Genomic DNA, 22,605 nt, shown 5'->3' on the forward strand with positions numbered 1-22,605 from the left:
AGTGTCATTTAGTTAGTGAATTCCCTTACTCCATAAGGGTAGTGGAAGCCACACATCCAATTGTGCCATGAGGAGGCAAACACTTGATGAAGTAGAACTAACACCCTAACACCAGATCTAGAACTAGAAACATTCGTGTTTAACCATGCGTCTTTTAAGACGGCTAAACCCTAATGTTACTAGTTTTAGCTCTAGTGCTAGTGTTAGCTCTAATTTTAATTGTTTTTCAACGTTAGATTGTAGTATAATTTTATTGAACTACTAATAATAAATTTTGATATCATTATAATGTTAATAATGTTTTAATTAATAAAAGAATGATTTTAAATCATTAATAATAATTAAACTCTAAAAATGTATTATTTTTAATTCAAATAATTACATAAAATAATAAATTCAGTAATTTTGTTGTTATCGTTTAGTAAAATTTATTATCTTAAGTTGGCACCGGCATTCTTTCTTAATAACCTAACTTCATAGCTGACGCCATCACGTTGTTGTCGCTTTACTTCTTGTATTGGGACAATGGCGGAGAACGATTTGGATTTATACGCTGATGATATAGAAGATTTCGCACAGGTAAGTACGCTTTAAGTTAATTAACCTTCTTTTACCAGTTCATCTAATTCTTTAGCTCCTAAAACGAATTCACCATTAACCGCCTTAAGGTACCTAAACCTCATCATTTTTCTAACAAAATTAAGACGTTTTAAATGTTATATTCAACCAATATTAATATTTATTGGTAAAACTAATTCCTTTTTTGATTTTAAGGACGATTTTGGAGGTGATAACGTTGATCTCTATGATGATGTTATTTCAACTCCAGCTACTGGAGGTGGCCCAAGTGGAGATGCGGCTGAAGCTGCGCCGCCTCCAGCAAATAATTCAAATGCAGAAGAGACAAATGGGGCCACATACCCACCAGCTGGGAATAATGTATCAACAGGAACTTTAGGAAGAAGACATCAACTTTACGTTGGTAATTTAACTTGGGTGAGTCATTAAATAAGGATCTCACATTACCGATAAGATTATTAACTTCCATTGAAATGATATAGTGGACAACCGATCAAGACATTGCAAATGCAGTTCATGATGCTGGTGTAAATGACTTTCACGAAGTAAAATTTTTTGAACATCGCGCAAATGGTCAATCAAAAGGGTTTTGCGTCATTTCGATGGGTTCGGAAACAAGTATGAGGTTATGTTTGGATCGTCTACCAAAAACTACGATTCATGGGCAAGCTCCTATTGTAACCCTTCCTACGAAACAGGCTCTCAGTAACTTTGAAAGTCAGTCAAAAACTCGCCCTAATCCTCCAAATAACGCCAACTCACGCGGTCAACATCCCGGGCAAGCTAACCATCCTATTCCTTCAGGTCCTCATCACCACCACCATCAGAATTTCCAACCCCGTATGCAAATGAACTCTCCAATGCGCCACGGAGGCCCCATGAATGCTGTTGTTGGTATGTCTGTAGGCCCTAACGGTCCTCCACCTCCTCCTCGTATGCAAGGTGGGCCTCCACCTCCCCCACCATTTAATGGACCCCCTCAAATGGGTCCGGGTGGTCAACAAATGCGTTTCCAACAACCTCAATGGAATGGACCACCCAGACCTAATATGGGACCTATGCCACCACAACAAATGAGAGGACCTTTACCACCACCAGGACCTGGGCAAGGTCCTGGACATCCTAGACCACCTATGGTAAGTGAAAAAATAAATAATTTGAAATGATTTAAAAATTAGGTTAATTCGCGTTTCGGTAATTTTTTCTCTTTATTCGTTCATCTTCAACTTAGCAGTTTCAAGGGCCGCCACAAGTACAGGGTCCACCGAGGGGTATGCCAGGTCAGGGACCACCAGGTGGTGGCGGGCCGCCCGGTCCGGGTGGACCGCCGCGACCTGATTGGAACCCGCGCCCGCCCCCGATGCAACCCGGTTTTCCACCGCAAGGCGGGGGCCCACCCGGCCATCATCCGGTGGGCCAGGGCGGTCCGCCGCCCGGAATGGGCGGACCGCGTGGACCGCCCGGTCCGCCCCAAGGGCCACCACAAGGCCATCCGCCGCAGGGTCCCCCCGCGCCCCACGTAAACCCAGCCTTCTTCCAACAGCAGCAGCAACAGGGCGGCGGAGGTGGCGGCGGCGGACCCCCACCGCCTCAATTGAACCATCACCACCATCACCATGGCATGCAATCGGGACCGGGAATGGCCCAGGGACCTCCGATGGGCCCCAATTCGATGCCACACGGTTATAACATGCCTCCGAATATGACGCAATCGTATCCAGGACCGATTAACGATCACCCACAAATTTCCGAACAGGAATTTGAGGATATCATGTCTAGAAATCGAACGGTTTCAAGCTCAGCAATCGCAAGAGCTGTCTCAGATGCCGCCGCTGGTGAATATGCAAGCGCAATAGAAACTCTAGTGACAGCAATTTCCCTGATTAAACAGTCAAAAGTAGCGAACGATGACAGATGTAAAATCTTAATTAGTTCGTTACAAGACACACTCAGAGGTGTTGAGGATAAGAGTTACAGTTCTGGAAGGAGGGATAGATCGAGATCCAGAGATCGACATCGAAGAGGACGACGAGATCGATCCCCTTCTAGATACAGAGAAAGAAGTCGCGATAGAGAGAGGGATCGCGATAGGGACAGGGATAGATATTATGCTGACAGCTATAGGGAAAGGGAAAGAGACAGAGAAAGGTCCAGAAGTCGTGGAGGAGATCGTGAAAGAGACAGAGAAAGGGATTATCGTGATAGAGATGCTGAAGATAGGTAAGAATTAATTATTTGGTAGAAACTAAAATGTATACTAATTCCTTTCACAATTATTTTGAGTTTTTAAATGAATCAAATGTTACAGGTATAAAGCCAAATATTTTCCTATACAATACAATTTGGTTAATTTAGTCAATCAGTATTTTTTGTACAAAACTGAATATTTTATATTATCATATCAAGACTATAAAAGAGACGCTATTTATGCAATGATAGTCAAATCAGCGATAAGAGGCTTCAATTTACAAATTGAAACTTAACCTAAATACATCAAACCTTTATCATATACACTTTCGTTTGAAATTATATATAACTATTGATTAGTATGTTGAATGTGTGCTTATAATTACGAAAAATATTCAGATATCAAATTTCAATTAGATCATGCAAACAGAAGTGGTACTTTATCTGATCAGTGATCACATATACAGTTCATTTTTTTTTTTCTATAATACCTGTGAAATCGTTGTAAAGTTGGCAAAATTAACAGTGAGTTTTGTTTTATCATGTTTTGAAATAAATATGTCACACTGACGTTTGAGTTTCGTTATTCAAAAAGAAAAGGTGCATAAAAAATGTTGTGGGGTGTTTATTTGCCATTTATTTACCTAGAAAAAGTGTTTTGTTCTATTTAATTACTTTGTAACACGTTTTTACAACAAATATGTACTTCGTTATAATCGTATTTATCTAAAAATTTATTGGTATTTTAACCTCAACTATTTAGTTACTGAAAATGTTACTAAAAATCAGGAAAACAACATATATTTTACAAGGGTCGTAGATAATACCAACAGAAACCCTAAAAAATTTACATTGACAAGTATTATAGAAAAAAACGAACTATAGCTTTATCATACAATTAATTGACAGGAATTAATCGAATGTTGTGTAAGCCTTTGTAATTATTATAAACATTCTGAAAAAATTTAACACTATTTTAAAACTGTCCTTTCTTAATTAATTACCTACCATCTATTGATGAGCGTTTTTCCCTCATCTATTCAGTTAATTGTTTTAATACTTTATTTTTAATTATGCTCTAGTATTTTTAATTATTTATGTTAACATTATTACTTATTGTGATTGACCATTGAGAGATATTCTGTTAAAATTATTCATAATTAATGTATTTCATAAGCCTCTGATAGTTCCATGAAGTATCCTATAAGTATGTTTAAAATTGCTTATTTAACACATCATAGTTGACGTTAATTTTATACACACATGCCAAATTCATGACTTGACATTTAGCAACATTTAAAATTGATTAAAATTTTCCTGCAACTGGACATTTTTCATGTGACTCAATATTCTATACAGCTCATATTATTATATTTACGTTTGGAGATCATTTTCACGAATTTTTTTAGCTGTAAAGAAATTGTTTTACAAGAGTTATCTTTTTATATTTTTCAACTCATATTTGAGGTAGCTTTCAAAAATATTTCAAACAGAAACAACATTTTTTAATAATTTATTAAACGATTATTACACTGATGTATTGATTCTAGCTTGAACTAACACATTTGAAAAAAAATTAAAACATCTTTAAAATTTAAATACTGTTATTAATGTGATAAAATGAAAAATTGTGATTTACCTTTAGTCAGAAATTCCAGGGTCTTCTACATCTAATTTCTTCTTTTCTGTTCTTGTCTGTTTAGTGGCATCTGATGCTCGCCATTCGGAACGGAACAAAAATATTGATACCCAAAGCCTTCATTAAAATGCTAGATACGTCGCAAACCGAACTATCTTTAGGCCAGAATAATAAATTGCTATTCTGGGTGTTTCTTCCTAAATACCATTCTAATAAATCCTCTGATGTTACATCTTGGTAAATAGGTTTAATAGCTTTTTGAACTTCTGCAGAAAGTGGTGATCTTTTCTACTTAAAACTGTCTAATGTATGTATGTAGTTTCACATGGAGGTGAACTCTTTTACAGCATTTATACCCCAACGGGCCCTTTGTACATCCCTACAATTAATAAATTCATTCAAAGGTCAGAAAAAACCAGCCCAATGTTTTAATGAACGTTATATATAGAACAGAAAGGTACGTCACAAACAATATGATTTACCGGCTCGTCTTCCATTTCACACCCTCTACAGAGGGATCACGTAACCTGCAGTGTAGAGTCAGGAAGTGGGTGAGGAGCCCCAAGTCACTTTTTGATTTTCCTAGGAACTGAGTCGATCTCTTCCGGTCAGGGTAGAGCAGTTTTCTTTGCAAAGGCACCTACTGCTGTCTCATTCCATCTATCGCAAAAAGCTCGATGGGAGATGGAGTTGATCAGCTTTGATGCAGTATTAAAAGCTAGCGGTACAAACAGTTCAGGGGAGACCGGTGACTTGTTAGCCGCCCGTCTCGTCAACCTGTCCGCATGATCGTGTTCCTTAATTCCGATATGTCCTTTTCGCCACTTTATCGTGACGTTATAATAAACATTACCCTGTTCAAGTGATTGCCGACAGGAGTTCACTAACGATGATGTAGTTCGATGCCTACTAAGCGCCAGCAAAGCCTGTCTGCTATCAGTGCAGATTACAACGTTTCTGCCAACCTTTTTGGAGTCGATGATCACATTGGCTGCTATCTTTATACCAGTTATTTCGGCGTGAGCAATCGTGCAGTACGACTTAAGCGAAATGGAAAGGTGCAGCTGGAGATCGTGCGAGAAAATTCCCGCTCCGGAGCCTCCAATCTTCTTTAATCTACCAGTGTAGATGGACAGCGTTTTACCCGAGGTTAGGTTGCTGTGGGATATCATTTCAATGCTAAAGTGTGTCTTGCTTAAGAAAGTAGATGTGATATAGCCTGTGCGAGCTTCAAGGAGGGGTTGTTTACGAACAATCTCGCTGCAGGGCTCGCTTTGGACTGTTCCCATTTTTACAACCTGCTTGTTGTCCACTGATCGAAATCGAAGCAACGCCATCATGGCCACCTCCCTAATAAAAATATCTAGTGGCAGCACCTTCAGCATAGTCTTCATCGCGATCTCATGGCGCCCATAATTAACAGGCAGGCCAATGGTTGCCATTGATGCAGCAATTTAGCCCTATATGCATGTTTTAGTGCTGAGCACCAAACTGGCTCCGTGAGCTATCATGGGTCTTATCCCAGAAGTGTAGATCCACATTGTAACTCTCGGATTTAATTCTCAAGTATTCCCGATTGCCCTTCAACACTGGATCAGTACAATTATTGCTTTTTTGATTTTGCAACTAATATGTGATTTCCAAGTCAGTCCTATCTAAAGTATTATTCACTTCTGCTTGGTGCCATTTACACCAGCAATCTTTACCAGGAAGTCACTGATCACTTCTGCAGTGAGTTTTAATACATCTTTTCAACTAATACCTTTTTGTTTTTTTTTTCACGTTGCGTGGATACGAGATTATCTATCCATTTTTCAACGTGCCCAATGCATTCTTTTTTTTTCTTATTACTATATCCTCCTACACACTATATCCATATGTGTTTGCAGCTACAACGATTTTATATGTTTAGCTATCGTCATCACCAATGTAGGTAGTGTATTTCACTTTATGTGGATCGTTGGAACATTTCAACTATTACATCCTCTTCCATTTTGTCAGCGGATCCGGGGTGGTTTTCGATAGAGTGTTCATCATGTTCAATAAGCCGATTGACGAACTCTGCTGTGTTTTCTGCAGTTTTATGTTTCCGAATAAAGAACTAAAGCCTCGTTTCTGCAGCGTAAAAGCAGTCATATCTTCGACAATTTTCAAGATATAATTGCGAAGGCTTTCACGGCCAGTGTTAATTGAACTAACACTTACATACACATTGAGTTGTGAGTGCTTCCAACCTTTTGTTGAGTTTTACTTTTTAATTTAACAATTTAATATGGTTTCTTAAGCATTATTTGAACAAAGCTGTATATTTTTTAAATATGGTAGTTTTTGATTTCATAACTTCAACAATATTTTTCGAAGAAACAATTTTGATAACATCCCTCTTAAAAAACTTAAAAAAAAAGACTTTCCACTTGAATGATGATACTATCGAGATCTGTTTGTAGTAAATTCTTGACGTCGTGCCTGATGACGAGATAAATTATCTCGAAACATATGTAGCACCGATACCATATATAAATAAATAATTTTCATCGTCAACATGGCATCCGAAACGTCAAACACTTTTTCAAAAGACGCACGGTTTAACTCAAAAGATTCTAGTTGTAGTGATAGTGCTAGTTTTAATTCATTTTCAAGATATTTCAAAAACTAAAACTTTTACTTATTCTTCTCTATTAACTACTCTCTAGAAACATCGAGATTTTTTTTATTTCAAGCGTAAATACATCAATATACAGGCTGATTCTTTAGTAATGCGACACAGGGTAACGGTGAATTCCTTACGTTAAATTATTACGATTTAACCCAATTTATCTTAGTCTAATTGTTAATAATAACGAAGATACAGATGGTTAAAGTTAATAGTTTATTTTCGTTTTTCTTAAATTATGAACATGAAATTTGTCAAAATTCGTAAAGTCTAAGGCGTGAAACCTACCGTACACTATTGATTTACAGGTATCAATCTAGGTCTAGGTTCGAATAAGGAAGAATAAGAGAGCAAGGTTATAATGGTAAATCTAATCGAATGAAAGTCTGTATTAAGAAATATTAAGTTGATTTCAGTGAAATGGCAGTTCCAGCACGCAGGCTGTGCCGTTAATATCAGACGTTTATGTTAAACTATGTTTTCTATAACTATATTGTTAACTATATTTTCCAGTGGTACACATCTCGTTGGGACGGACCTTAGTTCTTAGTGCTCTCCTTATTCTGGCTGGTTTGTTGACGCTCTCACGTTGTTCTTGAGTTTTTCAAACTTATGTTTAAATAAGAGTAGTCAGTTACTTGGTCTATTATGTGGCTGTTCACTTCTAATTTTCATCTGCACAGTTTTCTAACTATTACCATAGTTTTTATTTTGCTAACAGTTAGTTCTAAGATTGCTTTTTCCGCTATATTCTGAAAGTCTGCCAGTCATCCTTCCTTTTATAATAATCTTAACGTCACCATGTGGATGCTAAGACATTTAACCACCCCCAAGGCCGCTCACTGCTTCCTCCTACCAACCAGCTATACTCCTCATCATAACCAAACACAATTCCTACCGGCAACCAGTTCCATTCATCTCCTCTCTATTCTCCTCCCATCCGGAGGCTCCTGCAAGATATGTTGCAGGGTGTCTTCACTCACCCCACACTCACACACACATCCCGTTCGTCTCCTTCAGTCGATACCTTCTCAAATATACATTGAATGGACGATGTCCAGTCATCCGCTAAATGCCTTTAGTGGAAACTGCCACCTAATACAACAAACCTATACATCCTCTACTCAGTCCATCCTCTGTGTCTGCAATTAATGTTACGTCGTCGGCGTAGCATATGATTTTTACTTAATCTTCCCTCATCTTATATCGGTGTTTTGTCTTACGCACTTTTTGTATGATACCTGATCTTGACTGTTTGTTTTAATTGTGGTGATATTTTTTATATTAAGTTGTCTGATTATTACTTACGCCCTTACGCCTCAACTCTTATAATTATTTTTCTGCAGTCGTATCCTGTCGAACACTTTCGTTAAAACTATAAAACATAAGTATGTATGCTGGTTTGTTATATTCTACGAAGATCGCGTCGACTGTTAACCTGTTTGTTTCAAAACATTATGTTCCTAACTTGTTATGTTCTTCAGAATGTGGTGTTCCAGGACATGGAAAAATAGCTTCATGGATGTGTCTAGGAGGGAAATTCCTTGGTAATTCTCTAGGCCTGAGGATGTTCCTTTCTTAAAGAGTCTCTGGAGTTTCTACGTCCTGCAGTATTTTATTATACAGCTCTATGAGTTATTCTGCTTTCTCCTCCCCACTTCAGCAACTGATTGGTAATGTTGGTTGAACCTGGTGATTCGCCTTGTTTTAGTTGTTTCATCTGTAGCGCCACTTCTTTCGTTGTGAATTGTATTATGTCATAGACATCTGCTTTCTCTAGTCTTTAATCTTCGGCGTCACCTTTTCTTTGTCCGCTAATGTGTTATTTTGAGCCAGTGTTTCGTTTATTTCCCTTTTTGTTGCTCAGAGCATTTTGCAGATTTATTTTTGGGTTCTATATAGGTGACTTTCCATTTCTAGCTAAACTGGTTGATGTAGTTGTTTAATGTCTTGTTAGATTTATATTTATCTTGTCCTAATAGTTTTATAACTCTGGTATGATCCAAGGTTCTTTGTGGTTCTTCATGGTTCTTGTGAGCAAATCTCCAGAAGTCCGCTAAATTTATATCAGTAACTCTGCATGTTGTATCGTTTTCAAGGTACACATAGATTATCTGAAACAGAGAACATGAAAATCGAAAACAAATAAATTTAGTGGAAATATTTTGACTTACTCTACATAACAGGAAATAAATATCGTTGCATTTTCCTACCAATTAATACAATTAATATTGATATATAAATAGTTATATAAACCTATTTTTAATTTTTTTTAGTTCTTCGCGAGTATCACGATCGCGAAATAAATCACCACCGGAAGTTGTTGATCCAAATGCAGAACCATCAAGTAAATCACGCGGTGGTGGTGGAGGAGGCTATTATGACGATCGTTATCGGGAAAGAGACTCAACAAGAAGAGGTGATCCAGAGCGGGAAAGGGATCGTGAAAGGGAACGCGATCGAAGGGACGAATCTCATCGTTCCAGACATTAACAACTTTTGAAAATACAAAAATTACATAAAAAATAGAGTTTTGAATTTAAACAAATAATAATGAGAAGTCAAAGAAGATTGAGTTAGTTTTTAAGTAATGTTCGTTTATATCTATTATATGTTATAGGTATTAATTATCTTGAATAACTAAGTAAAAAAAAAGAGGAAGAATTAGAAATATTCTTTTTTATGTGTATGTGGCTAGGATGTTTAAGAAGTAGATTTCTGTCTAGTTTTGGTATTAAATACGAATTAGTTTAAAACTGCCGAAATCTTTTTAGCAAGACTAGTTTTTTAGGATGGAAAGAATTGATTTGGTGAAGAAAGAATTTTGAAGAAACGAAGGTGGAAAAGAAGAATGTATGATGTTTCATAAAAATTAGTGTATTTAAAAAAAATGAACTGACTTTTTTATTTTTTAAGTTTAAATCTCCTCCCTTTTTTATACATAATGATAATTACTAAGTCTTTTTTTACAAATTGTATATATTAGTGTATATAAAAAGAAATGAACATTTTTTAAAATGTGAAAACAATTAGGTTATATTTAACCTAGTTACAAAGGTGATGATTTTTTAAAGACTTTTTGGTAAGTTGTACATATTGAATGTTTTAAGAAGGCTTAAATTTACCAATTGAACCATTATTTATGTATTTTTATAAAATTTCGAAAAAATAGAATTAAATTTTAAATAAGACACTTTTCGAGGTTATGTTGGAGAACTATTACCAATCTGATTTTGGTGAAAAAGAAACTTACGATATACAAATTTCTTTTTTAATTTTCTTTTTACAATGTAAATTTAAACATTTGAGATTTTACTTCTGAGGATTAAATCGACACTACTAATTAAATCGATAAAATCAATTACTTTTTTTAATTTTAATACACCCAATTTAATTTCTAGGTTATGTCAAAAAAAACTTCAAAAACGCTCACAGCTTTTAAATTATTCAAGTAAACATCGTAACAAAAAATGAAACCATTGATAAAACTATCAGAAGCAGTCGTAGCTGTAAGTATTCTAAATCTCTAATTAAAAATTTAAACGAAAATCAAAAAATTGTTATAAACATAACCTTGACTTTTACAAACATATGTTTTTTAATTTTTCTTCTCTAGAGACTAACAGCTGTAAAAGAACCATGCTTAGGAAACTTATACGGAGTATTTTACAATAAAACTCAATGTATAACCTCTTTATTTGTTAATAATAACGATCAAACGTCTGGTACAGCCCCATATTTTCCTACAGAAATTGAACTGTGTGGTGTTTTCGAAGTTAACACCTCACTAGGAGGATTTGACCATAAAAAACTTGAGAATACATTGACCAATATTCAAGTAACGGATAATCCATTGTATATTAAAATTATTATTGATCAAAATAATAAAATAGAATCATTTTTTATCGTAAACGATCAATTGGAAGCAGCTAAAGTTGAAATTTTAAAAGATTACGAACTTTATTCCGATTTTATGCACATAAGATTGAGGGCCCAATTACCATTGGTGTGTAATCCAGATGAAGATAGTATTAAAGAGGGTTTAGTAGAATTAAAAAGAAACATTGATAATGGAATGGTTGCTTTTTATTTTTCAAAACCAAACGTGTTCATTTTGGGAAATGATGCTGAAAATGGGGTTACAGGTAGTTTTACTGAATGTAATGTTGAAGAATTGTATTTAACATCTCTAGATGAGAGTAAAGGTAAAAGTAAAAATCTAAATGATGTTTTGAAACTGGTAAGATTTGTTTCAATTGATTTTGGTGTTTGGGTTTTTAATCAATTTTGTCTTTGTGGATTTTAGGATGTAATTGAAGCAACTATGTTTAATAAGGTTACTTCTAATTTAAATGGGGAACAAAGAAGAGTTCATGCACCCATTGTACAGGTTGATAAAAGTATGTTTCTTTATTAAATATGTAAGATGTCTTAAAAGAATTCCAAAGCATAAAATGTTGATCACTTTTTGACCAAATTAAGCTTAGACAATGCAGAGAAATTACACAAAAGTGTTGGAAACAAAAAATAATTAATTGTATATTGATTATCATTAATTCCTGCATCAAGCTAAAAAGAAAACATCTTACTCAACTGTTCTATCTCCATTAAAATCCATGATGGTCCAAATTCGTTTGATTTTCAGACAATCTGGAAATATACCAAAGACCACATAGACTATAGATGGCAACAACATAAACTAATTTTAGCTATTAATTTTGCTTCATATGTTATTAAAACTGATATTCACTGGACTTTGTATAAGGTAGAAAAGCACATTGGAAAAGTTATTTATTAACTTTGTTTCTTAAAGAATGTATTCTTCAATTGGCCCTATAGATCACAGGCATAAAGTAATCATGCTTATCATGGCGTTTAATGTGTTATCATGATTATTGCTGTCTGGCTGAGGGGAACAACCCCCCTCGTTACCGCCACCTATAAGATCTATTGCAACTTTAGCCCTCCAAAAGTTTAGGGCAGATGTAGGTGAACCTTACTATTGCCTCAAGGTCTTGTACTTATATGTTGGTAGGTGTCAAGAGAGCTTTATCGAAAATTTTGTGTCTTAGACGGCCTCTGGCGACGCAATTACACATTTGCGATTTGCGTCGTTGCAAAGTCCTCATTGTCCTGAATGTTGCTGTAACCTGGAATCCACCATAGAGTGACATGCTGGTACACTCACTGATCGTGTAGGCTGAATTAATTGCCTTTAAGGCGGCCTAACTGTCTGTAAAAATGTTTATGGATGCACCTTTCTGTCCCTTTTGTAGGTTCAAAGCGGTTCAGAAGTTTATAGCAAGAACTTCTGCTTGAATGGTTATGTCCGAGCTGAGGGGCAATTTAATGTGGCTATGTGGACCACTGGTGCCCATGCCTACTCCGGATCTAACTGTCTTTGAAGCATTGGTGTACCAGGCTAGGGCTCCTCTTTTTAGTTGAGGCCCACCCTTTGCCCAATCATCCCTGCTTCTAAATATGACCTTATACGGCTGGTTGAAATTGTATTCTGTCGGTATAAGGTGCATTTTGATTTCAATCAAGTGATTTAGACATGGGTCCATGAGGATTTCGAGGTGTCCTCTGAGGTTACCCTGCATCAGCTTGATTGAAGAAACTGTTTACAATAAGGCACTTGAAGCTGCCTCCTTTTGTATACATAAATGGAGTGGTGTGAGACCAAGTAGGGCTTCCAAAGCAGCTTGGAATTAGTGTGTTTAGCATAAGAACAAAAGTGTATGTCGTCTCATTTCTTCGTCCAACTCTAACTACTGGTCTGCTTCTTCAGGATAGCCTTTGCCATTTTTTACTACAGAATTCTCTGTGAAGGATTCGACATGGTCCACATTCAGAAAGTACATTTGCTGCGTTATGACCAGATGGTCGTCGTTAGGCTATAGTTTTTCACAGTAGGGCGTTAATATCAGATGGTGTCCTAGATCATTACCAGATGGATGATGAGAACATCCGGTCAATATCAGAACCTAGATCAATCAAGGTCGTTTCAAGAATAGGTTCTCTCGACAAGAATACTGAAAGTTCATTCTGTGCTTCTAAAACGTGTCCGACATCGAATTTTAATTCTTAAAGCAGGAGCTCTTACTCTGTTAATTTGACATTTTGGTTCTTCATTGTATTCAATTGGGGACCTACTTGCAGTATATACAACACGTATATATCTGATAGGAGTTCCGTTTCTCTCAATGGGCTACGTCAAGGAAGGTGCGGAATATAGCCAAAAACTCCTTGTTGTGTTCGTCCAGAAATTGTTGGAAACTTTAAATGCAACACTGCTAAAGGAGTTAGATAGTAAAAATTACTGTTGGCATACAATTTGTATTGGAGGAAATGTTGCCATCTCGTTCAAAAAGTATTGCTGCATGGTGGTCACCTTTTGTTTAATGTGTAGTTGAAGCTATGAGGGCTATTTTTTTCACTGTGCGTAGTTGTATTACGGAGTGTCTTTAGTATGCCCATTAATCGCGTCAGGTCGCAGTTGTCGATTCTGAGTGAGTAGTAAACATGCCTCGAACAATAGAGTCTCCCGCAAAGTGTGAAGTGTATGCCGTCATTCGATTTCTGCATGTTGAGGGGTGCATTGCAGCCGAAAATCATCGATGAACGAGTAATGTATACGGAAAAACATTCATGAGTGACAGCAAGGTGCGGCAATGGTGTATGTAACTTTGAAGCAGGACGTAGGGCGGAAGAGTGGCAACTGATCATTTTGTTCAGTGTGTAGATGAGACAATACGAGGAAGTGATCGGTTCATAATTTCAGTATTGACTGATTCATTGATTTATTCCAACTAAAACACAGTTAGGGTATAGTATATTGTTGTATATTGGTATAGTATTTATATTAGTATATTGATAAATGAATGCATGATTGTATTTTTTATATACCAAGGTTGTTGATAAAGGTTTAATGTCTAGCCACGGTTAAACATACATGTCTAGCCGCAACCCAACAGTTTAAACACGGTTGTTGATTATGGGAAAAGCTATTTTTGAGTATTCTTGAGCGTTGTCAGTGTCGCGATGTTTCTTCTTTCGGCATTTTTCAAAAACATGGCATTCAATTGCGTCATTTTAACTTCTTTTCGGTTTTTAACGCTACAGGTTTTGTATATATTTGAAATTTGGCTTCATTCCGTCCAAGGCTGGATTAACCAGTAGGCGCTTGAGGCGCGTGGCTCAAGGCCCTGCACCCACAGGGGCCCGGTTCTGGTTTGATATTGCATAGGCTTTCGTCCGATAAGAAAATCAAGAAAATTAAATATGTAAAGGTTTTTATCTTTTAAAACTGCTAAAAAAATGTTTCAAGTAACCCCGTTTGATTGTACTTGTTAATTGATTTATTGATTTATGAAGAAACAAATGAAAATAAAATACTGTTTCACTGCGAGACTCTTATATGCGAGTTCAAACTCTGACTGGAAAAGTCTTACGAAGACTTTAAAAAGTCATGAAGAATCTAAAGTGCATATAAAGTCAATGGTGAGATTTGCTCATCGAACATCATTAGATATGAAATTAAAGAATCAAATTCAAAATGAAGAACTCTACTGGCGAAAAGCAAGGTTTATATATAAGAGGTTGTCTAGATTCGTACGCAATCATACTGCGCATTACGTCACATGTGGAAAATAATACCGCCAAGCAATTCAAATTAAACAAATGCACGGAGCACCACATAGCCATGAGGTTGCGTGCGCAATCCGTGATCGCTTACGTCACGAAACACTCCTGCTCTTGCCCCTCGCCCACAAACTAAATCAAAGTATTGCAGCATAGGTACTTAGACAACCTTTAATATATAAACCTTGGGCGAAAAGTCGTAGAACGTATACTAGCCACTGTAAAGTTTCTTTCAAGACAACGATTACCATTTAGAGGTTCGTGCGAAAATATAGGTAGCCGTTTCAAAGGCAATTATTTGAGTTGCCTAGTTTACCTTGCCAACTTCGACGATTTTTTGGCAGAACATTTACGTCGATTTATAAATCAGGGAAGAGGTTCTGTTAGTTATTTGTCTCATCACATATGTGATGAATTTATTGAAATAATTAGAGATAGAATGTTAAGTACATTCAGTGGTGAAATTAAGGCAGCCAAATACTTTGGCATTATCGTCGATTCAACACCAGACGTAAGTCATTGTGATCAACTTAGTCTAATTTTAAGATACGAACATGAGGGACAAATATCAGAACGATTCGTAGGATTCATTAAACTGCGGATTGTTAACAAGAGACAGCTTTAAGTAAATTAGAACAATTAAGCCTCAGCATTCAAAACTGTCGTGGACAGAGCTATGACAATGCAGCCAACATGTCTGGAAAATATTTATGCCGCTATTTATGTATCCTGTACTAACCACTCATTAAATTTAGTGTTCAATTTTGCATGTAAGTCGTGTTTAGAAGTTGCTAATTACTTTAATATAGTGCAAGGTATTTATAATTTTTTTCATCGTCTACACATAGATGGTAAAAATTAGCACAAAAAGTTAACCCAACTCCCAAGCGTTTAAGTGATACCCGTTGGTCTGCACGCCATGATTCTGTTTATATTTTATTTGTAAATTACAAAACTATTAGTGATATACTGTCAACATTTGTAAATGACGAATATGAAAAACCCATAAGTAAGAGTGAAGCTTCAACTCTTCTTAAAAACAGAAAATTTTGCATTTGTCTTCTTGACAATTATATGGTCGAACATTCTGGAGAGTAATATTAGACTTTTTTTGGGTCCCAACAATATAGAGCGCCTCGGGCCCACAAAAGGTGGATTTTGGGCCCTGATTTCGTCCTTGCACTCCGACGGCAGAAAGAAATGATGATTCTTTGCGAGCGCCTTACAATATTTCGCTACTTATAGCAAACTCAGGAAAAACGCATACTATCCCAGAACAGTTGATTTTGTCAGCCGTTGAAGAAGTTTTAAGAACTGTCACAAACCTGCATCTGACATCATTAAAATAATTCCTTTAAGCAACAAGACAGTTCAAAGGCGTATTGATGAAATAATAAAATATAGCTCTATATAGCTGGATGAGTCAACCTTACATAGCAATAAAGCATTATTATTAGTATATGTTAGTTTTATTATGAACGAAGAAGTGCTGTTCGCAAAAACTTTGAATATCGACACTAAAAGCGAATCAATACTTAATATTTTAAAGGATTACTTCAACCAATTCCTTTATCAAATATAATATCAGCAGCAACAGATTGGGTACTTACCGTGGTTGGGCGCTACCGTGGTTATTTAACTATTTAAAACAAAATGTACTAAAATGTTAGTAATACACTGCGGTATCCATCAAATAACATTAAGTTCCTAATAATCTGAGTTGTACATTACAGAAATCTCTTCAAGTTGCAATTAATACAGCAAACTGAATCGGAACCAACGAGTTGAGAGAATTGTTCGGTCACATTGAAATACGCTCGCTGCCGAAAGGTTTATGTTGGTGACGAGTTGCTATCTGTTTTAATGACCAGAGGCGGCGCTACCGGGGGGTGCAAGGGGTGCCCTTTTTAATGTTTTCTCCAACAATATCTTATCTTTCTTTTGCAGTATTTAGACCTGTCAGCAGTAGCTAGTCTTCAGAAAGCAGTATTTAGTCACCACAAAGCAATTTTAGTCTTTAGAAGGCAGTATTTAGTGTTCCAGACGTTGTATTTGGACCTGTCGGAAGTATCTAGTCTTCAGAAAGGAGTATTTAGCCTTCTAGAAGCAGTATCTAGTCTTCTGCCAACGTTATGTATGTTTTCTCCAACAATATCTTATCTCTCTTTTGCAGTACTTAGACCTGTCAGCAGTATTTAGTCTTCAGAAAGCAGTATTTACTCTCCACAAAGCAATTTTAGTCTTTAGAAAGCAGTATTTAGTGTTCCAGATGCTATATTTAGACCTGTCGGCAGTATCTAGTCTTCAGAAAGCAGTATTTAATCTTCCAGAGCAGTATCTAGTCTTCGGAAAGCAGTATTTAGTTTTTTAGAAGCAGTAGATCTTTTTATTATCTATACGGATCTTTTACCACCCGGTACCTCATTTCTGCAGCTGTTACTTTGCTTTTGTGCTTATCCTGCATTGGCAAAGTTTCCGTATTCGTGATTTCCTGTCGTGTGCAATAACAAGACAAGTCCATTGGTTTCTTGTTGATATTCTTCGCATTCTTTTATTGAACACATAAGTATTACCATGAAAAATCATGTTTGGTTTATAATCAATTTTTTGTTTTCTCTGAACAGTAATTTCAGACTTCATGTAGACTTTGAACAATGTAATTCCTGTTTTTTGCTAAAGTCTAATTTATAACTATTGCAATTTTAGACTTTTTCTTGCAAATTAACCTTCTGACCAGAGTATTCCCGACTATTCCCTTAAGTTTGGTTTTTCACCAGTATAATTCTTAAATTTTTGCTGAAGTATGGATTATGATTATTCCAGTCTTTTTTAAGTTTATTAAAATTCATTTTTTGTTAATAAATTAGATTAAATTAACATGGTTTGGAATTTTGAATTATTTCTTTTTTAATATCTGTATTTTTGAGTATTTATATACTTTTTTTTTTAGAAAAATTTGAACTTTTAAACATGGTTTTGAACTTGGACGCACTTTCAATGGTTCACAAAAAACTCCCCGTAAAAAATTTGTATGAAATTTTAGTCGCTAGTTGTTTTAGAAATTTATTTTTATTACAAAGAACCATTTTAAAATATTTCCAACAAAGTGGAGGAGACTTTTCCAAAATTAGCTACCCGGAAATTTATCATTTCTATCCTAATTTATGTGGACATTTTGTTACTAGAGTTTTTGGAAAAGGAGAGACTGATGAATCATTAGGTACAATTTACAAAAATAATGATTAATTATTATTATGATTGACGAATTTTTTTAGAACAAGAACGAAAAATTATTCAAGATAAATTATTATTACCGTTAACAATGCCATTTTTCAGACGAGGAAATCGATACATTTTTAATTCCGACCAAGAAGATGATTCTCCGTTAATTAGTCCTCATTTAAGCGTCAAAAACACAAACAATGGTAATTTTATTCAAAGGGGCTTTTGGGTTTTTTTTTAAACGTTAAATATAGTTTAATTTTTTTCTTCTTTATAGATAATAGAAAAACTCTTTTAAAATGGACCTTAGTTTACCCATCACCTTAATATCCCGTCTTTTTTAACCACAACCAAAAAAAATCAAATAATAAATTTCTTACCCACTTCACCCTCTTTTATTACCTTAAATTTTTTATTAATTTAATATTACCTTTTTAAAATAATTTTTTTTTAGGTGGTGAAATCGCTGTAGTTCGAGGAAACTACGAATATTATCATTATTCTCAACAAAAAATGGATGATAACGGTTGGGGTTGCGCTTATAGATCGTTGCAAACCCTCGCTTCCTGGTTTAATCATCAAGGATACTCTACTAAGTTAGTTCCAACCCATCGAGACATCCAAAAGTGTTTAGTAGATATTGGAGATAAACCACCAAATTTTATTGGCTCAAAACAATGGATTGGTTCAATGGAAGTGGGATTTGTCTTAGAAACACTTTTAGGAATAACCAGTAAAGTCCTTCAATGCAGTTCTGGAGCAGAAATGGGATCAATTGGTTTAGAGTTGTTAACTCATTTTAAAACGAATGGATCCCCAGTAATGATTGGTAAAATTCATTTTTAAATTATAATTAAATTAATTTGATTTTGTATTTATTTTTGTGAAGGAGGAGGTGTTTTGGCACATACTATTTTGGGGGTTGATTGCAACCATGATAATGGAAACGTAAAGTTTTTGATTTTAGATCCTCATTATGTTGGTGGTGAAGATTTAGATAAAATTATTAATAAGGGTTATTGTGGGTGGAAAGGTGTTGAATTTTGGGATAAAAAAGCTTTTTATAATATGTGTATGCCTATTGTACCGAAATGTTTATAATTTAATTCATTTATTTATAATTAATGTTTAATAATAAAGTGGATCATTTTAAATTTGATTTACTACCACCAAGTACCAACATTAAAATCGTAAAAAATACTTTCAAAATAAAGCACAACATTTTAATAAAATCATTAATTTGATTAATAATAATAAAGTTTTAGGTACAATTAATTAAAATAGTAATAACACTTTAATATATAACCATGTTTTTTGATAAAATAGAAATATTTAAAATTTGTTACCAACCTTTAAAACCAAAAATTCCTAGATTCGTTTGTCAAACAGCGGTACATAACCAAATTGCAAATCATTCTCTTACAAATCATTTTTAAACTTGCATAAAACAACACTTTTATAGTTTACCCCAAAAATGAGTTCAATTGGAACAGGAGTAAGTCTAAAAGAATTCTCTTAAATCCTTATTAATTCCAAACAACACTATATCTAACCTCACTTTTTTGCAGTACGATCTTTCGGCTTCGCAATTTTCGCCGGACGGTCGCGTTTTCCAAGTGGAATACGCAGTTAAAGCTGTGGAAAATAGCGGAACTGCGATTGGTCTCCGTGGAAAGGATGGGGTTGTTTTCGCGGTGGAAAAATTGGTGACTTCAAAACTTTACGAAGCGGGTGCCAACAAACGCGTTTTTAATGTTGATTCGCATGTTGGAATGGCCGTTTCTGGGCTTATTGCTGATGCTAGGCAGATTGTTGAGATCGCACGGAAGGAGGCTTCTAATTATCGAGCTCAATACAATGTTAATGTCCCTTTAAAATATTTAAACGAACGTGTGAGTATGTATATGCATGCATATACATTATACAGCGCTGTAAGACCTTATGGATGTAGTGTGATTATGGGATCATGGGATAGATTAGATGGCCCCCAAATGTATATGATTGACCCATCAGGAGTTTCATATGTAAGAACAAAACAAAAAATAAAAAATTGGCGTTTTTAATGAATTCTTTTTTATTAAAAGGGTTATTATGGATGTGCTATTGGAAAAGCTAAACAATCAGCAAAAACTGAAGTTGAGAAACTAAAGTTAGGGAATATGACAACTCGAGAATTAGTAAAAGAAGCTGCTAGGATGTAAATTTATCTTCTTTGGGTATTGTGTTTGTTAATCATATTGTTTTGGTTTCAGTATTTATTTAGTGCATGATGAGTTGAAGGATAAAAATTTTGAACTGGAATTATCATGGGTTTCAGAAGAAACTCAAGGCAGACACGAACGAGTTCCCGATAATGTGTTTGCAGAAGCTGAGAAGTCTGCAAAACAAGCTATTGAGGCGGATTCTGATTCAGATACAGAGGATATGTAAACGAAAATTATGTTTTTTTTTGTATTTGTAAGTTTTATGGTATAAATATAAGTTTCGTAAGTAAATCTTTATGTTACTTTTACTTTTTCATTGACATCAATGAATATTTAAAAAAGAAAAGAAGTAAATTGTAATAATACTGCAATGATCTTCTTCTATGGCGCGACAGCCTGATGTCGGGCCTTGGCCTACTTTATCAGGCCCCTCCATTCCTACTTATCTCTAGCCCTCCACTTCTAATACCTCACACCCAGAACACTTCTCATATACAGTTAATTATAACAGTTATATATTCAGTTTAAAAAACGCGCGTCAGATCATTGTCATGTGAACGGGGCCTAATTATCATACTTGACGTCATCATTGCAACTATGCAAACAATATCACAGTATATGCGATTTGTCTATTGTAATACCAATACTGTGATGTTGGTTGTATATACTCTTCCACATCCAGATCGGGACATGGAAAGATCATTTGAAACATTTGCGACTTGTGTTTACAGCTATGCATAAGGCAGGTCTTACAATAAAGGCAAAGAAATGTGAGTGGGGAAAAGCTCAAGTTGTTTATCTAGGACATAAAATAGGACAAGGTTATAGAACTCCATCTGAAGCAAAAGTAGCTGCAATAAAAGAATTTCGACGACCGGTAACAAAAAAAGATATTAGAATCTTTTTAGGGATAACTGGATATTATAACCATTACATACCAAATTATGCAGAAATTGTTAGTCCTTTAACAGACGCTTTACGAAAAGGAGCCAAAAACAAGGTTGAATGGGATGAACAGAAGGAAAACGCATTTAATAATTTAAAACAAGAATTAACTAGTAGTAAAGTGTTAAAAGCTCCCAATTATAAAAGAAAATTTATAGTACAAACTGATTGTTCAAAACGAGGAATGGGAGTTACTTTATCCCAACGTGATGACGACAATAAAGAATACCCTGTACTGTACTTAAGCAAAAAGCTAACTGAGAGAGAACAAGCTTACAGTGCAAGTGAGTTAGAATGTGCTGCATTAGTTTGGGCAGTGAATAAATTAAAACCGTATCTATATTTAACTCATTTTATTATTGAAACAGATCATTGTCCTCTGACTTGGTTAAAACAAATGAGTAATAAAAACGCTAGACTATTAAGATGGGCGCTTCCTTTACAAACGTTAGATTTTACGGTAGTTTATAAGCCTGGAAAAATGTGTGGCAACGTCGATTCGTTATCTCGTTATAATGTTGAGATGTAAGAGTTATTGTTTTGTGACTTAAATATTAGACGAATTTATCATGTTATTATTTGCCCAATGTTTTAATTAAGAGACCATAAAATCTTGAGTTGGGCAAATGCTTACTTGTGATGAGAATCAGCCTATTGGATGTCAGAAAAGTAGATTTCTACCATCAAAAGGCTGATTTCACCGGGCGCAAGTTGTTGTGAATCAAAATATTAAAAAAAAAAACTAATTATAAAAAGTGGGCTACGACTACTGTATTTTTATAATACAAAAAAAAAATGATTAACGAAAAATATAAATAATATGAAAAAGTCAAGAGAATGGCGCGCACATGCGACCATTTACATCGTGGCGCGGGGGTTGATGTCTTTTGCGACTCGCTACGCGCGTTTAAACGTTTGATAATTGCGGCGTGTAAAGCTGATCACAATAATTAGTTTTATATAAGTAAATTCTATATGTTTTGATCGTTTATATTTTCTATTGTTATCTTTGAGACACGGTACCTTGGGTTCGTCCCGTTTCCGTGTCCAACTGTATACGTAAATAAATAAATAAATATGCCGTGAGCGGACGCTCCAAGAGCGCGGTCCAACATGCACGCTTGTGTGCGCTCCAAACGTACGCTCCAAAACTGTCGAAAAAACTCTTGGTGTAAAAGGCGCTTATGGCGATATCGGTCATTTAGGTTTCTGACATTTCTATCGCATGCAACAAGCGCCGATATCGACTCGATAAGTGTGATTAATGACAATGATGTGTGTTAAAATATTGCGAATTTTGATTAAACTGTTCAACCCATGCTTTTTTTTACCATATTTATGGATATTTTATTTAGTTTGATTTTCTATTACTGATTTTCGTTCCATAACTAATTCCACTAACAATTTTTTTATCGAAAGAAGTAAAATTCTTCGATCGTTTCTCCACAAATCATAAGTTAGTTTGTCTGAAGCCGAAGCTTTCATGTCAATATTTGGTGGTTGAAATAGTATTTGCAACGCTTCTGGACCAA

At 35.3% G+C, this 22,605-nt stretch overlaps 3 protein-coding genes across 4 annotated transcripts; all 3 read left to right on the plus strand.

The window, feature by feature from the left end:
- Nucleotides 1–469: 469 nt before the first annotated feature.
- On the plus strand, nt 470–10,419 carry LOC111420858 (cleavage and polyadenylation specificity factor subunit 6). 2 transcript variants are annotated; one of them, XM_023053904.2, is made up of 5 exons: nt 470–579; nt 775–996; nt 1,062–1,715; nt 1,811–2,799; nt 9,335–10,419. In XM_023053904.2, exons 1-5 carry the CDS (start codon nt 526–528, stop codon nt 9,549–9,551), a joined length of 2,136 nt encoding a protein of 711 aa, XP_022909672.1. In that variant the 5' UTR covers nt 470–525; the 3' UTR covers nt 9,552–10,419. The 2 variants fall into 2 exon arrangements, with proteins under 2 accessions (XP_022909672.1, XP_022909673.1); XM_023053905.2 differs by having other exon boundaries at nt 1,814–2,799.
- Nucleotides 10,420–10,435: 16 nt separating this feature from the next.
- On the plus strand, nt 10,436–19,078 carry LOC111420859 (UFM1 specific peptidase 2). Its single transcript, XM_023053906.2, has 7 exons — nt 10,436–10,567; nt 10,675–11,298; nt 11,365–11,458; nt 17,653–17,922; nt 17,978–18,127; nt 18,379–18,753; nt 18,814–19,078. The coding sequence occupies exons 1-7, from the start codon at nt 10,529–10,531 to the stop codon at nt 19,023–19,025; spliced, it is 1,764 nt and encodes a 587-aa protein (XP_022909674.1). The 5' UTR covers nt 10,436–10,528; the 3' UTR covers nt 19,026–19,078.
- Nucleotides 19,079–19,293: 215 nt separating this feature from the next.
- On the plus strand, nt 19,294–20,419 carry LOC111420860 (proteasome alpha7 subunit). The gene is made up of 4 exons (XM_023051061.2): nt 19,294–19,419; nt 19,493–19,948; nt 20,009–20,121; nt 20,177–20,419. Exons 1-4 carry the CDS (start codon nt 19,399–19,401, stop codon nt 20,352–20,354), a joined length of 768 nt encoding a protein of 255 aa, XP_022906829.1. The 5' UTR covers nt 19,294–19,398; the 3' UTR covers nt 20,355–20,419.
- The last annotated feature ends 2,186 nt before the right edge of the window (nt 20,420–22,605 follow it).

Source organism: Onthophagus taurus, chromosome 11 (genome assembly GCF_036711975.1).
Source record: "Onthophagus taurus isolate NC chromosome 11, IU_Otau_3.0, whole genome shotgun sequence".
Taxonomy (NCBI): Eukaryota; Metazoa; Arthropoda; class Insecta; order Coleoptera; family Scarabaeidae; genus Onthophagus; species Onthophagus taurus.